At 25.7% G+C, this 19354-nt stretch overlaps 1 protein-coding gene across 1 annotated transcript; it reads left to right on the top strand.

Annotated features, from left to right (window-relative positions):
• On the top strand, positions 1-5880 carry LOC128965667 (zinc finger protein ZIC 4-like). Its single transcript, XM_054312406.1, has 3 exons — positions 1-1006; positions 5184-5438; positions 5589-5880. Exons 1-3 carry the CDS (start codon positions 43-45, stop codon positions 5840-5842), a joined length of 1473 nt encoding a protein of 490 aa, XP_054168381.1. The 5' UTR covers positions 1-42; the 3' UTR covers positions 5843-5880.
• The last annotated feature ends 13474 nt before the right edge of the window (positions 5881-19354 follow it).

The following is a 19354-nucleotide window of genomic DNA, read 5'->3' as shown; positions in this document are numbered from 1 at the left end:
GTTATACATAATMACAACTCAAGCATTGTTAAAGTCATCGAAATGCTTAATCCTTTTATGGACAGCGCGACTGCTGCTCACATGCATCAGACCATCAAATTAAGTCCCTCTCACCCCACCGATGCTTCAAGTGTTGTGGGCGTTGGTGTGGGTGTAGGTGCTGTTGGACAGCATCAACCAAATCATCAGACTTTCGGAACCCAGAATGGCTATGGTATGCATCATCCACCCCATCATCATCACCATCACGGCTATGCTACCCGTGATTTCCTATTACGGCGCGATCCACATATGCCTACTCTTGCGGGTAGTCTGGCCACACACGATGCCTTATCGGCTAATACAGTCCAACCACATCACGCAACTTCAATGTTTGTGTCCGCTTCTCAAGCACTTCATGGTCCTCATCACACCAATGCAGATACTCATGTGTTATTCCCCAGTCTTGATCACCACCCGGCCGCACATCACCCGCCACCTCATATGAATGGACAAATGAGACTAACACTACCGGGCACTGATATGTACGGTAGACCTGAGCATAGTTTTAATCAAACTCCACGCAATGATCATCACCTAACTGGTCATTATGGACCAATGAATCCAATGGGTCACATGAATCATATGAATATGCATCACACAGCACATGCTTCGGGCGCTTTCTTTAGATATATGAGGAACTGTCCCATAAAGCAGGAGATGACATGTCTATGGATAGATAACGAACAGTCCAGTCCTAAGAAGCCGTGCAATAAGTCATTCACAACAATGCATGAAATAGTGACTCACATTACTGTAGAGCACGTCGGGGGACCCGAGTGTTCAAATCATGCATGTTATTGGAGTGACTGTTCCCGTAATGGACGACCATTTAAAGCCAAATACAAATTAGTCAATCATATCAGAGTCCATACCGGAGAAAAACCATTTCCCTGTCCGTTCCCAAACTGTGGCAAAGTGTTTGCTAGAAGTGAAAACCTAAAAATTCATAAGAGGACACACACTGGTATGTTATACCATCTCTTTTATTAATACTTATTATAAATAACCATTTATTTAACCCTTCCCCCCATCCAAACATTTTTATGACATCAAAGCTGTTTATCTCAAACATATCGTTGAAATATTTTTTATATTTATTTTATTCTTTTTTTTAAACATTAGTAACACGTTTCTTAAAAAGCCTTGAAATGTTTGTTTAAAAATTACATTAAATGGCATTTCATTACTTTGAAAAAGTTTTTACAATTTAGAAAATACATTTTGAAATTACTCAAATATATGTTTAAAACATAGGTTTTAGTYTAACACATTAACACTGAAAACCACATAACAAGTAGATATAACAATTGATTAAGCTAGGTTAGCTATTAGCAGCGTTTGCTATACTCATTATACAGCAATATATTTACTATAGCCCCGGGCACATACAAAAACACAATCAGTCACTCATTCACTCACTTTTACTAAAAAAATAGATTATCTAAAACATAATACATAAATTGATAAATTGTTAATAGTAGTTATTTATTCAAAAATGTTATTTAAATTTAAATGTAGTTTTAATTTAGTTATAACATAATTAATCTTATATTGTAAAAATATTAGATTTGTAAGGAAGCAAAACAATTAGTATAGTAATAATAAATAACATATCAGTAGTTAAGATAGCGATGCATATGTTATGGCCATTCATGTGGAAAGATGTGCAATAAATTTGTATGAAAGAGACACTTGTTGTGGTCGATAGAGCGCATCCAATGTATCCAATGTATCCAATGACAGGGTGTGTGACAAACTAAGGCTATTTACCTTAACATAGACTTCTATTTTAAAAAACAATCAATAGTTTGCAAAAATCATTTTTAAACAATATTAATAATATTTTATGTTTTGTTGTTAACTACTAGTTTTATGTGAAAATATATTTACAATTTTTGAGGGCTTTGAAAACAAATGCCATTGATTTATGATGTGTTTCTTAAATTTTAGTCTCAGATATGTTGTAAAAATGTCCATTTCTTAGCTATTCAACTGACTCTAATGATATTATTGATATTACCTGATATAGTGTCATAAAATGATAAAATGTCACTATTGGCCAAATCGGACGCATTTTCTTAGTTTTAATATTTAGTTATAAATTTAGTTTCACTTAAATTGTATTATTTACAATATATACTATAGCATAACTTATATGATTATTGATTTAGTGTCGTTAATTTTCATTGCTTTATTTCTATATGATGTGATTGTAAAATTGTAAACTAATTAAAGGATCACTAATCAAATCTTTACTGGAAATTACTTTTAGTTGAATATATCACTAATGTTGTCATTTTAGGCAATTGTCTCGTGTGTATACTTTTGGGTATATATTTATAATATAATTTAATCGTAAATATATGTTCAACTGAACTAATTGAAAATGAAATTCATGTGTTCAAAATGTGACCATAAGTTATAGGCAATAACAATACCAATGGTTATATCCATTGCTGACCCTAACCTTGTAAAACAATAAAGGGATTACATTACTACAGTAAAGTACTATCAATAGTAATACTGTAATATTGAAAATCCTAGTGTTCTATACCAGTATAATATTGTTGAATACAATACAATAGTTTCACTTAAATCTTGTTTACAATAGTATATATTTATGTCAATAATTTAATAAAATGTCATTTTTCAAAATTTATTTTATTTAACTTAAGTATTCATTTTTTAAATACAGTATTATAAAAATACATTATATATTTTACACACTTTCTACAGTTTTATAATCATTAATTGTTAAATTAATTCTATATTTTTACATTAGTTAACTATTGATATAATAATAAATTAATATTAGTCAATTACATAGAGTAACAATTAATGCCAATCTAATTATTGTTYACACAATTATTATAATTTAGTACATTACATTAATTATTTATTGTTATCTAGATTTAATTAAATGGCAATTCAGTAAGTTTTGGTAACATTAYTGTATTAAATTATATGATAGATAGTATACATGTAGACTTTGTTTAATGTTTATCTGAATATATTGATTATATCGTTGGCTATTGCCATATGATTTGATTGTATTGTTGTAACCATACTTTCAATAYTATATGTATTATATTTATACATACAATTGTGTTGACCCAACACTTGAGTTAGTTTGTGTCCATCACTAGACTGTTAGTAATCGGACCCCAATAGGGATGTAAGTGACTTAAAGTACAATTACTTTTGTATTTAATATCACTTTTGAATTCAAACACTACTCGTTATGAAATGCATGACTAAATTGTAAATACTTTACGAGATTTACTAGTCTATTATCAATTTTAAATCTATATAATCAATCCAATTGATACTTTATATTCTTATATATTTATTTGAATGTAAAACAATATTTATCTACTTATAATACTAACTTATTTTGTGATTCTGTCATAATTTTTTTAAACAGATTTTAATTTAGTAATAATTTTCAAGTCAGACACATATTTCACATATTTGATATAAATATTATATGCATCAATAAAACTAAAGTATATGAATAATGAGATATGTTATAGTATAATAACGTCTATCAATTTATATGTTATCATAATAGAAATGTTTTTAAGTATTATTCTGGATATATATATATATATATATATATATAGAGAGAGAGAGAGATGAAACAGTTTTTATATATTCTATGATAATCTTCTTAACGGATTATAAATTCAATAACACATTTGTAACGCGTGTTTCAATCGAGTACTATATTATTCATAAAATACTTTTTTCATTCAATAGTATCAATATGTTATTGAGATTGAAATTGTTTAAATCAATTCAATAAATAGAGAATTAAAATTATAACAAATGCTTTAATACTTATATGATTTATATTAAAAATGTTGTAAAACATGAGTTATACGGTATAACTCATATGATAAGGCGATTGATGTGATACCATAACAATGAATTGGACACATACTCTGACGTACATTCAATAGACAACTTTCACTTTAATCTAACGTATTATAATACATATACAAAATAACTAATATCATACAATATTACAAATATATTTGTATTACAATTACTTTATTATTTGACAGTTAAGTAGTTAGACTTTAAAACTATGTGTAATTTAAAAATATTTAGAGGTGTATTAATTATAGAGTAAACTTATAATTAGAGTAAAGTAATTATAATTATTCATATTATTAAGTCAGTATTTTGTGTTTTGTTGATAGGTTTCAATAGTTTTTAACAATTGGTGGTTTAGAGAGAGAGAGAGAGAGAGAGAGAGAGAGAGAGAGAGAGAGAGAGAGAGAGAGAGAGAGAGAGAGAGAGAGAGAGAGAGAGAGAGAGAGAGAGAGGATGCAAGTGATTAATTGATTGAATTTCAAACGCTGACAAAATGATAGCAGAGTTGTAGATCGAGAGCTCATTTACTAACGTTTGAAAGTATGAGAGCATAAAAATTCACAAAACACTAACTCATCTAACAATGAGCTGCAATGAGAGGCACACCCTCTTTGACCATTTCATCCTCAATAATGGCAATGTTGGCAGTATTGGCAATGTTGGTAATGCCTGTTATGTGTTGGCCGTCAATGTATAGCTTCTTTTGAAATATGAAAACCCCATTCATGACCGGTTTCTACTCTCCATATACTCTATACTACAGATTGTGTGTAAATGTCTTGCAAAAGTCTCTCTCTCTCTCTCTCTCTCTCTTACTCTCACTCACTCACTCACTCACTCAGTGACTCACTCATCCCAAAGCAATCTCTTTAAGTGTTGAGGACTCTTATCTCCCCTCACTTTCTTATAGTTCTTTATTTTTACAACTGTTTGACTGAAATACAACACAAGTGAGAGCTGAGAGAAAACTAGAGAAGCAAACATTTCTTGTATGGGGAGAACAGTTGCAGGTGTGAAACGAACCAGTATTAGAGGTTAGGGAGGTTAGGGGTCATCATAGCTATGATGCTCTCATATATTCAAATATGTCAATAACACTGAAAGTACACATCAAATCAATTGCATACTCAATACCAGTACATAAACATTACATATTTAAAGTCATTATTATGCCATTCAGTCAAATGAAAACTTATTTTGTAAAAACTAAATTATATTGTATTTTATATTAATATAAAAATTAAAATGTTTTTTACAAATAGGCGAAAAACCATTTAAATGCGAGTATGAAGGCTGTGATAGAAAATTTGCCAACAGTTCCGATCGCAAGAAGCACTCACACGTACACACCAGTGACAAACCCTACAACTGTAAGATCCGGGGCTGCGACAAGAGTTACACACATCCCAGTTCACTGAGAAAACATATGAAAGTTCACGGCAAGTCACCACCACCACCACCATCAGGGGCTCCTGGATCTACCAGTTCTGGTGCCGGTTCTGGTTATGAGAGCGACGGTACAAATCATACAAACCATACAAATCATAATCATAACAATCACACCACAAGTCATACTCCAAACGCATCGATTCATTCACATACTCACAGCACTCATAATACTCATAATAACCACTCTTTTGGTGGCAATGCTAACAATGCAAACACAGGCAATACTAACAATGCAATCAACCAAATGAATGGCTCTACCAATGGTCCGACTGTGTTATCGCCAATCAATGCTAATAATACTGTCCTATCAAATAGTCATCACACAACACATACAACAAACTTAAGTGAATGGTATGTCTGTCAGTCGGCAGCGGGAATGCCAACACCACCGAGCAATGAGCACTCGCCTGTAGGACATCCAGCAATGCCTTTCCATCATCACCATCATCTACACGCTGCTACCTCTTACTGATAATTATTAACTCATTAACTCATTATTTATCGGACCATCAATTCAATTCACAACTCATTTATACATATCATTCATTCATAGCTTTATACTAAACAAAAGGTAGGCCTTAGAAACAGACATATCTTTAAGTGAGTCAATAAATATTCACATTTTCTCATTTAATTTATGTGTTTCAATGAATTATATGCTCACCATATGTACCAATGATTATAACTTATATAACATAAGTTTGTAGCAAACAATACAGTAAGCAATAGTGTCTATGTTTATACAAGTTATTCACGTTGTCTTTGTTTATATGGTTTTGATTATAAATATATTGAATATATAAAGGAAAGCAAAATATAGTTTCTGGTGATAATCAAAGCATATAAACAAAGACAACGTGAATGACTTGTATAAACACACAATATTACAATTTTTCTTATAATTTAGTTACAGTATTGTTAGTAAAATTATATTTAAATATACACTAATATACATATTTACAGTAGTATATGTTGATTAATATTAAATACTAGTAAAGATGAGTAAATAGTTATATACTGTACAATATGACTATTGCATTAGTACTGTATATATCATATATTTAAGATACAGTATATTATTATGAAAACAATTTAAATGCAAAAATGTGAATATATTTTGACTGTCTTTAGATTGTCAATCAAATGTTAAGCTTTAAGTCTAAGCCTAAGTCCAAGTTGTGATTCCCAGCGGTATATCTCTGTATCTGTATATTAGTTTTCATTCAATTGCATTGATATAATATATATTTTGTACTGTGATTTGAAAATAAATGAATAAATTGTCGTCTATTAAACATGTTTTGAGCTCGTATTTGACTAATACAAAAACGGTATACATTACTTGACAGTACTTTAGTGTATAGTGTAATACAACTACTAAAATGACTATTTCTAGCATTTTTGGTGTTTTGTCTTATCAATTGTATGATCAGATGATTGCCACACTATTGATAATATGAAATGCAAAAGTCATACCTATGCCTCACTGGTAGACTAACAAAAATAAGTAGCGCTATAATACTGTGCCTACCGTCATATATCTCCCAAAATAGGTGTACCTGACGGTCAAATATCTTATCATTAAAAGGGATCTACATTTGAAAACTTTTCGTTAAACAATCTCTTCATCTAAACACTAATTCTTTGAGTTGTGAGCTCTGACTTATGTTTAATACACGAGAACTGGATATAAGTCACAAAATCAGTTTTTAAATGCCATTCCCATTGTAGGTCTCTTTTATCATCATTTCATTGTTTTGTAAAATGTATTAATCATATATTAAGCTTATTTTTAAAAATGACATCAAATATATTATCATTAGATTTAGCTTTTAGTTACTATATAAAGTACAATCGACATAAATAAAACTCAAATGTTTTTAATGTATTTGCAATATATAAGTTTTTTATTTATTTATTAAATAATTGTTGTTTTTATTAGAAATGTATTTTACATATAAAAAACAAATGTTGAATTATGACTACTTATAAATACTATATATATAAACAGTTTTTAACAGTTTTTTTGTGTTAAATTTATGCTAAAAATACAATTCTGGTATTCAAACCAATTGGATATAGCATTGAAAATGAAGTGTTTAGAGCAATGGGTGCTCTCTTAATGTAAAAGTAGGACAAATATTATTTCAAATAACTCAATACACTTATGGGAACTAACAATATCTGTAAATATGTATGAAATGTACAATACTTATCATATATTTAACATACATACTGTACATACATACGCATAATATATTTATTCAAATACTTTAGCTAAATAAATACATATATGATAGTGAACTATATCAATACAATACCGTTATATCATTATCACTTATCGACAAATGTATCATAATATTTTTAAAATAATAATATAATGTAACTTATTATATATTAATTTTGTTGAAATTTTATATAATTAGCAAAACAACTGTTTTGTATAAATAAAAATAATATATTACAGATAAGTAAACTTATTGTACAATTATTACAATGAATTAAAGTGAATATACAGTAATGTTATACATATTTATTTATATTACTGTATATACCAGTATAAATATAAACAGTGTGTGTAATGTTACATATTATGCACATTAATATTAATTAAACGTTAGATGAATGGAGAACTGCCCCATAAATAGTCAAATGGTTTTTCTGTAATATTAGTGGCGATGAAAATATTGAGTTTTGATGATTTAACGTTTACACCAAATTATAATAGAAGTAAAATTTGATTCATAGCTATATTGTAGAGTGTGTTAAATGTATTGAGAGGACAGGCATAGAGGGAATAGAGAGTAAGTTATAAATTGTTTGATATTATTTTGGCACCAGAGGTGATGAATGTGTGGACTCTTTTATTTTGGACGACAAAACCTATGTTCGGGTCGCAGGCAGTTGGGCTGACAGTCCTAACAGACCCGCTGGGAGATCGTGTGCTCTAATGCTTGCAAATAGTAAGCACTGGTATATACAGTATATATATATATATATATGGCATGTATGGTATACTAACAACATATAAGACATTGACATCCATAGGAATTAATAACTTGTGCTAAATATATGCAGAATAGCTTACATTGAGAGAGAATCGCTTCTTAGAAGTGATTTCAAGGGAGAACTGCTTTCAAGACATTCAATGTATTGAAGGCCTACTCTATAGTCAGTCAAATATACAACGAGTTTTGGCTAAACTATAGTAAGTATAGTATGTTTAGTATATATAGTGCTATGAAAACAACAAAAGAATGTACGGACCGACCGATTCAATGTACAACACATAGACATACATACTATAAATACTGTTCAATGTATATAATAGTCTCAAACGACCAAACGCTTGGAGGCAGACATTGCCAACCATTGCCATCACCAACACATTGGTAACAGCTATAGCTATAGACATTACCATAACCATAATGTATGCATTTCTATGCATTTCCAACTGCAACTCAAAATATGTTATTGTGTGGCACTGGAGCTGAACAGTGAATTGGAAACCGTATCGAATGCACCTATACTTCAATACTTGTAGTCATCTATACATCCATACAATCCACAGAAATGATTGTTTGCCAAACAGTGTATACATTGATTGCATACACAAACTCACGCATCACTGCATCAGTTTAGATAAGATGTACTCTTAATAAAGAGTATATTAAACACACAAATCTATTTACAATATATTTTGTGAACTTAAACATCATTAGAAATTATATTAAATATTAAAATAAACACATCATTTAATGTGTGAGTGTTTACTAAACGTAAATTTTAGAATTTTATCAGCGTTTCAAATAAATAAAATGAATAATTTATTTAAACAAATGTAAGTTTAAACAAATTTATTTGAATTCAATATATAGAAAACAAGGAATAAAGACAAGGAATTATTTTCAGAGTACTTGTTTTCAAATATATGTGTAATTTTTCTAATAATTAACTATTAATATTTAAATATATTAATAATCATTAAATTTAAATACATAAGTATAACAAAATCGTTGCAATTTCTACAAAACTAACAATTGCTAATTGAACTCACATATTAAAATGTAAACTCAAATACCTATATATATATACTGTATATAAGTTTTATGTGTTTGTTATGTTGAAACATGAAACTCATCCTATAAATTGTCAGACTTTAATGTTGTTGCTGTTTATAACAGTTACAAAATACAGAATAACAGTCATACCGGTGAATGTCTGCTAATGCATGTGATGGCCTCTAATCGACTACTCGTCCCTTATATTCAACAATAATTCTGGTTGTGATTATCCAAACAATTGGGTCGTTCATACAAAAATTGTCACATAATATACAGTATATTGTGCTTTATATTATATATAAGCGATATATATATACAGTATATATATATATATATATATATATATATATATATATATATATATATATATATATATATATATATATATATATATATATATATATATATATATATATATATATATATATATATATATATATATATATATATGAATGAGTGAGCGAAAGATGTAAAAGTGGGAAACAATATGAAAAAGAGCGAGAGTTACAAAGGGACGACCGTTTAAGCATTGATGTCAAAAACAGCTTTTCCAGCATACAGTCCATAGTATACTCAATACAGTCGACTGTCTACTAAATTTACAAAATAAACTACATTTATATTATAAATACCTTTTATTCCAATTTCACATCTCTCTCTCTCTCTCTCTCTCTCTCTCTCTCTCTCTCTCTCTCTCTCTCTCTCTCTCTATCTATCTATCTATCTCTCTCTCTCTCTCTCTCTCTCTCTCTCTCTCTCTCTCTCTCTCTCTCTCTCTCTCTCTCTCTCTCTCTCTCTCTCTCTCTCTCTCTCTCTCTCTCTCTCTCTCTCTYTWTATATATATATATATCTCTTTTTCTTTCTCTTTTTTTTATTTGAATGTCTATAACACTAACGTTTGCTACAAATGCAATCCAAACCACATATAAGACTTTGAAGCAAACAATTATATTGTAGAGTATATATAACTTTTGAAAGCAGTACAGTATCTACAGGGGAGGCAAAAGTATATGTGAGCTCACGCTGTGTATCCTTATCGTCACTATAGTAGGAGTTTTATTTAAATCAACAATAAGTCATCTATTGTTATATTACTTACAATTAATACAATTATTTGATTTAAATTATAGTTTGTTTTATTCTTATTTATTTAATTTAATTTACTGTAAACACACCATTATTATATACGGGTACAACTACTGTATAAGAGATAGTTTAGATTATTTTATATAAATTATATTATATAATTATATAAAATAAAATATAATTAAAATTTATTTTACATTTTACCATTTAATTATATATCGTTATATTATAGTAATATAACAATTTTGATATTTATAGAACAGATAACTCTATTTTTAAATACAAGTTGATTCACATATAAATTTCATACTGTATTATAAGAAACCTTCATTCAAAACTATTAAATTAAAAATTAATAAAAGATTATTATTAAAAAATTAATTATGAAACTTTGATCAAATATACATAAATTATTTTAATAAGTATTATTTATTAATTACAGAGTTGTATACTTAAAATTATATAATTTTCATTAAATATGCTGTGAAGACTGATATTATTTAATATTTTGTGTATATTTGGTGAATAATTTAACAATATATTATATTATAGATTTAGAAATAGATATTATAAAATTTTAAATTTTGTACAGTATTAATATATTTTAAAATTTAAAGTATAAAATAATAGTTGAAAATACTAAGTCCAGCATTGCCAGACAAAATCCTGGACATCATTTTTAATCTTGTTGTTCAAAGAGGTGGTAAAAAAGTGTTCATTTTTTAAGAAATATGCGATTGGTTTGAAAAACATTACTATTTTATTCATCTCTTTTCCAAATAGTTGTGTATTTCAAGTCACAACCACAACATATCCACACAAAAAGGTATGCAGACTTACACACACAACAAATTCAGATATGAAATCTTTCAGAATTTTATGAAAATATATTATTTTCAAATGATTAATAATAAAAAAATGCTTTACTATTGTTTTTAAATCATAATTATTAAAATCATATTACTGTATCAAATTTAAAGTTGACATTTGGTTTTAATAGTAAAAATATAAAAACATCTGTTTTTGTGTATGGATTAAAATAATTTCAAGATATTTAAGACAAGACATATGCAATTCATTAAGTGATGACAAATCTATTTAAGTGGAAAATTTGTTATATCCTTATTAAATATTTATAAAACATATTTCGATAACAAATAATAACAAAGAAATTAATTTATATATAGTCTATAAATACATATAAGACACCAGTTATATTTAGTTAAAATTTTATATTAATGAATTTTGTTAATAAATGCAATATTAAATCGATTTAGTTATGAAATATTTATACAAAAATTAAAAAATAATTAAAAGGCAATAATTTGTACAAAAAGCGCAAAATATTGGAAATTATAGGACTTATAACTTATAAGTTATAAGGCGTTAAATTTGGTCAAACAGTAAACAAAGCAATGCTTACCAAAAACCAACACTCGTTTTCATATACAGTACAGTATTACTGTATTATTATGTGTTTAAAATATTGGTGGTCTTCAATGGTTAATGCTATTGAATGGGTGTGTCATTTGGCACTGAAACAAAAATAATGGTCACTCAACCTAATGCCTGTCCATAACTTATTCCTAATTTCCTTCTCATGAGAATTATTTTCAAATTAAGCAACATTTTAATTTCTCTCTCTCTCTCTCTCTCTCTCTCTCTCTCTCTCTCTCTCTCTCTCTCTCTCTCTCTCTCTCTCTCTCTCTCTCTCTCTCTCTATTTATTTATTTATTAAACTCACATAATAAAGTAATAAAGTTAATGTTTTTATTATCATATATAAAATTATAATTATGTTTTCAATTAATATATATTATATTATTATTTTAAATTTTATACAGTATTATTTATATATAATATATTCCATATAATAATTATTTATATATTGAATATGTTATTTTCATCAATAAAATAGAAATTAAATTTTGATATTGATATTCTGTATAATTATCATTTTATACGTTTTTGCATAAAAATACATTAATTGATATATTATTTATAATTATCATTATCAAATCTTTTATTATGAAATTATAATAACATCTATAAATAAAAATATTAATAATAATTTAATATTAGTTCAAAATATCGTTAATTCAATGTCAAAGTTTGCAATACTAATACTGCATTAACCAATGAAAAAGCAAAGTGATTAAAATTAACGCAAAATGAATTAAATTTTTAAATTTAAAATAAAATACAATTAGCATTTAACATCTTATTTTAATAATAGAATTACATTAATATATCAATAAATAAATATTGGTTTTAATCTACAATATTAGATCAAATGCAATAATTTAATATTAATATTATACTATGACAAACAAAAATTGTATTAGGCGTTGTTCACATATTACGTTCGCACTTGAGGGGAGGGAGGGTTAGTCAAAGCGAACTTTTGCGAACGAGGGGGAGGGGAGGGGTAGAGACTTTAAGAACGTTCGCATTAAAATAATATTTTATTTCTTGTGGAGGGGGGGTAGCGGTTAGGGACATGCGAACGTAATTTTTTAAATGACTACATGCGAACAATTGCGAACATAGGGAAGGGATTAATTTCTTAATTTAATAATAACTAAATTTCTTAAAAAGTGCGAACGTAATATGTGAACCACGCCATACTAATGTTATTAATGATTAAAAAGATATTTCTAGAAAGTTTCTAAAATATTATAGGGTAATTTACATATTACGTTCGCACTTGATGGGAGTGGGTCGGCGAACGATGGGGAGGGGAGGGGAGGGTTAAGAACGTTAAAATTTAGATATTTTATTTGTAGTGTAGTGGTTGTTAGCGGTTATGGACTTGATAACGTAATTTTTATAATGACTACATGCGAACAATTGCGAACATAATATGTGAACAGCCCCATACTTATATTGTTGTAATTTCCTAAACTTATAATTTTTAGTTATTTTTACTAAAAATTTAATAATATATTTTAATAATATTAATTCTATATATTGAAACCTCATATACTGTAGTTAAGCTTAAACAATGATTAATAGGTAAAAACATTTGAACCAACACTGAGATCATAATAATTGCACGATTAATATATTTAATCGCAACAGATATATTTTTTATAGACATTTATTACTTTAGAAACTTTCTATAAATTTTATTAATGAAATTTCTAGTTTTCATCTATATTGACGATTCAAAGTAAAGTTATAACTTATAAATATTATACTTTTATAAATTATAATAATAGGTTTCATTTGAATTACATTTGGGGCGGGAATACGGTTATACCTTAATGTAAAATTAGAAATTATTGAAATTGGATCTCTTTATAGATTTGAATTATAAATATATGAATATATTGTTATACGATGCGTGTCTATGCTGTCTATATATTGTATTTATACTCTATATTATATATGCAATGTGTGTTCATTGCGTGATTACTATTTATCACGCAATTAATGTATTTTTATTCAAAAGCGATACAAATAACTTTCATTTCCTGTAGAAATTTATTTCAAAACAAGAAAATGTAATTTTATTTAATTTGCACTCAATTTACTCTAAAATAAATTTGAATTTATTAAAAGCATAACTTTTATTATGCTTAATATTAATTTACCAATTATAATTTTAAGATTGAAATATTATTTATAAAATATTGATATATAAGTAACATAAAAATTGGTTTAAAAACTTAGTGCATTACTTAAAGATTATCATTTAATGCTATTATTATTATTGATAATTATTAAAATATATTTTAGGTAACTATCAAATATTATTTTTGGCAATTTTATTTATTTGTAATAAAATTTTTAAAATAAAATTAGGCATGTTTAACAATTATTGTTAATATTATGCATTTTATTTTTAAATTTATCTTACATTTCCATAAAAATATTAGATTTACATAAAATTAATATGCTTATTATTTATAGTTATTTCTTATGTTTTTTAGTTCAATTTATTATGATAATTTATTAAGATTTTATTTGTTTATTAATTTGCATAAGTAAAAATAAATACATAATTAATAAAAATTAATTTTTAAAATTAATTATTAATACATAAAATTGATTTTTTTAGTATTTCGTTTTTTAAAGTTTGTATGAAAGTTACAATAAAATAAAAGTTATAAAAAAAATTGTTGACTTATTTGGTCACAACTTTGTATTGTAAAACAAACACTATATTTCAAGACAATTATTGTTGTGTCTGATCTGATCCTCTGTAGACTATTTCTGATAATAAGTCCATCTCATCAAATCACACACACATATCAATTTAAATATTAATTAAAACTAAATTTATTTTTTAATGATAAATCAAAATAATTTTTGTGATTATATTTTTAAAAAAAATCATATTTGACATTAATTTTGTAAATTTGTTGAAAAAAATGTAATCAATATATTATATAACGATCATATTATAGATAAACCTGTTTTAACTTAAAACTTTTCCTAAAATCTAAGATTCGCTTTTATTTAAAATATAATAACTTATTATTAATAAGACACCAAATACACTACATTATACAGTATTATACAAAATATTAAAAATAATTCAAAAATGTTTGTTATAAATAATACATTTCTAAAAATAGGAATGATTTAAAAAATGATTAGTTTAAAGAAAAATGGATGAAAAATATAGTTTTTGTGACAAATAATAGATTATATTGTTTGAGTTATAATAAATCTTATTAAATTTAAGTCAAATGAGAACAATACCGGTATGAAGTAGTGTTAAGGCCAGTGCTGGATGTACTACATGTGCTTAAAGTGCTATAACTAGTATTGGTTGTATTGTTGTTAATAGTGTGATCCATAGAGTCATAGAGTGATACTATGGTATAGTAATTGAAGTTTGTTTGGATCGACACAAATGCCAGACTGCATGCGGTCTGCAAAATATGTTTCGCATAATTTCAATACATTTTTGTTTTCATAGCATTCAATGCATTCAACATTTTAAAGCAATACATCTTTTACATGACCTGAGGCTCTGTTATCAAAACGGAACTCAATATAACATATCGATAAATGTAAGATATTTTAGAGATATCTATGTATAAGATGTGCCACAAAAATGCTTCATTGCTTCACAAGTGCTTAAGTCTGGCAACAAAAATATCGTAAATATCGTCGACTATAGACTGCGTGGCGGCTGACGGTGTAGGAGATCGGCATAACATATACCAGCCATTGGATAACCCCTACAGAGATATCATGCTATGTATACCATATAACAACACCATTACATACCATTCATATACACGATTTATACATTATATACACATTTATTCAAACCATTACTATTAATAAACACTTCTATTATAACCCACAATTACGTTAAGATATAAATGTTCACAACAATACTATTACTTCATTTTTTTAAAATTAATATAAATATTCTTAAGTTTATTCAAAATACTATACTAACAATTTTATATATTTATATATAAATATAATAATTGGGTTACTAAATTAATAAATATATTATATATATTATAGTTAAATATAAAAACATTTTGTGATTATAAATTATTGTACAAATTTAGTATTTGATTTGCTTAAAATCATTTATTTTAAATTAAAATTTTTCTAAATACTTTGTTAAGTGTTTTTTTTTTTACTTATTTCATAGACAGTACAATATAGATACATGTATTTAATAGATTATATTAGTTATCTAGTATACTGAATGTACTCCACGTACAGTATATTACTAATATATATAGTTATAAAAACAGGTTATTTTAAGTTTGTTTTAAAATAGTTTTCTTTAATATAAACTTTTAATTATAAATGAGAAGCAAAAGAAAACAAATGTGAAGTAAAGCAACGTTTAGTGTATTTAATATATCGTATGCATCGACTCATGAATCAAAAGTTTGTTAACTGTTTGTTAGCTCCTCCTATAAAATACATCAAAATAGCAAATATTATCCAAAATTTATTGAATGTAATCGTAAAAATAAAATCTAAAAAATAAATTTAAACGAAAATAAAATGAAAAGTTAATCAGTTATATAATGACACAAAATAATAAATAAATTAATAATTTTCTAAACTCTTTTAAAAATGAAAGTAAGTATTAAAATATAGCCCATTTGCTAAAGGAGTGGTCTATTGATGCCACTAAAGCCTTGACTTAAACTACATTTTAGATATTGAAGTCAAGTGAGATGAGATACCCTCCGGTTAAACAATATACAGTATAATACTATACCATTGCATAGTATGGTGTATATACAGTATATTGTTTAACATTAGTTCAGTACAGTATAGTTATAATAGGAGTTATTATACAAATCTATAGTCTAAAGCAATACAATTAGGAATCCAAAGAACGCGCGATCTCTTAAACATTGGTCGATATATTCAACAAAATTTTATAAATGATATAAACTATAGTCATATGTTTTAAGTATTTTTAAACATAATTTTAATTCGTAACGCATTCACCAAAAACATCAAAATTCCTTAGCATTTGATTTTCAATTAAATAGACTCAATGTTCACTTGAATTGATTAGTCTGACTAAGTCTAGCCGTTCAGGTGTTGCCCTTATGTCACATGAATTACATTACTATATAACTACTGAACACAACTTTCTTATATTTTATAACTTTTCTATAAATGTTTAAAAACACATTTGATTAAATTAATTGTTAATTATATCAATTATTACTTTATACTGTATTACAGCATTTCTAAAACACAATATACTATATTACGTATATGTCTAAAATATACTGATTTTAATTTAATTATAATAAAACAATTTTGAATTAAATCAATTATGTAAACCTTATTTTTTAAGAGAGTTTCAATCAATCTATGATTTGTATGACCCGTTTTTACATAGTATGCATTCATAGAGAAAAGAGTCTTAAACAGCGGCGATGCTATTAATTAGACTTATCCGGTCAACATTACATTGGATTTAAAAGTGACCAAGGGCAAAATTATAGATAATTTTAATATAAATAATATAGTAATTAATCAATTTTTATTTTTTAAACAGTCAAATGTAAATTATTATAATACTAAATGCATACTAAATAATTAAGTGTAGCTGACCAATCATAAAATTAATTAAAAATGACCAATTACAATCTTATTTAGATTAAAATTATCTACAAATTTGCCCTTGATCACTTTTAAATCAAACATTGTTTACCGGATAATTGTATTTAATAGCATTGCCGTTGTTTAAGACTATCTATTTTCTATATATTATATTTATTAAATGGCAGAATCAAAATAAATTAAATACAAAGTTTAATTTTCAAATCACAATATCAATATCAATCTAAATCACATAATAACGATCCGACAAATTTTCAAAACACACACATTTTCACATTATTTGAAAATAGACACATATATATAATTTAAAAAAATTGATTTTATACTAAATTAGTAAATTAGTAAATATCTGCAAAAAATGTCTAAGAAAACGACTTGAAATGAATTCAAACATTATGTCATAAAAAATGAAATGAATTAAATGATGAAACATATAATTTTTAAAATATTAATATTATAAAATTAATTTTATAAACTAAATTATGGGTATTTTAAGTCAAACAAGGTATTAAAATTAATTATTAATAATTGAATGTTTAAAAAATTAAATATATTTCGATTATTTTGAGCACATATTAAAATTTTTTGAAATATTCACCACATATTTTTATGTCTCTAATAATGACACTTTTAGTCGTTATGATATTTTTTAAACTTAAAATTTTAATAAATATTAATAGCATATAAATTATAAAATCAAATTAGTAGTAAAATAAATTAAGTGATGCATGACTTAAACATAATCTAATAAATAAGAGATCAGCAAATACTGTAAATTTTGAGTACATTAATACCATATAACATGTAAGGAGAGGGAGTTTAGGGAATATATAGTGAGGTTGCACTGAATCAACTCCACTACTTCTATCAAATCTCAATGGGATTTTGCGTACAATTTATGTTAATTATATAATCATATATTTTATTTATTATATAGTATATATGTAATAATAGCCATTGTAGTTAATATGATAAATAATACAAATAGCTTTGGTTGCATAAAAAATTAATATTTTTTATTTAATTATTATAATAAATTTAGTTTATCAATTTACAAAATTCAATAATCATATCTCATATTCAATTATATCTAACTTGCACTTCAAAATAACAATTTTATTTATAATGATTATCATATTTTTTTTCACTATAATATTTTTAAATATCAGCTAATATTTATTGAAACTTTATGGCAATATTAAATTTAATTTCTAAATAATGTCATTTAATATTTTTACTTAAATTTAAACAATTGATTTATTTTGTATGATTTCTAAATTATAATTTTTATTTTACATAAAACATGTTTATAATCATAAAAATTACACAAATTACTAATATACTTTAATATATTTGGCATATATTTTAATCATTCATTGAAAAGTACTAATTAATTATCTATTTTTATGTATTTTGACTTAAAATAAGTGTTATTAGGTGTGGTTTTATGAAAATTAATGTTAACTTTAACTAAAATTCTAAATTGTATTTATTATACTTTTTCAATAATTTAAAACTTCTTATTAATAATTTAGTATTTTAAAATTTGCTATTCAAAATTATAATTTTTCTCCTATTAATTTATCAAATTATCAATTTTATTGTTTTTTTTAATTTGATGTTTATGTTTCAATATTTGTTACATTAATTTTGCAGTAAATAATATAAAGTAATATAAATAATATTATAAATCAATATTATTAATTTAATATCGTTATTACAGGACTTGTCATCTGATAATTTTTATGAGAATTACTATA

Source organism: Oppia nitens, unplaced genomic scaffold, assembly GCF_028296485.1.
Source record: "Oppia nitens isolate AA-2021 unplaced genomic scaffold, nextdenovo-longstitch-racon4-pilon3 scaffold18_pilon_pilon_pilon, whole genome shotgun sequence".
Classification (NCBI taxonomy): domain Eukaryota; kingdom Metazoa; phylum Arthropoda; class Arachnida; order Sarcoptiformes; family Oppiidae; genus Oppia; species Oppia nitens.
Note: the sequence above shows the minus strand (reverse complement) of the source record. Positions and strands in the feature narration are given on the sequence as shown.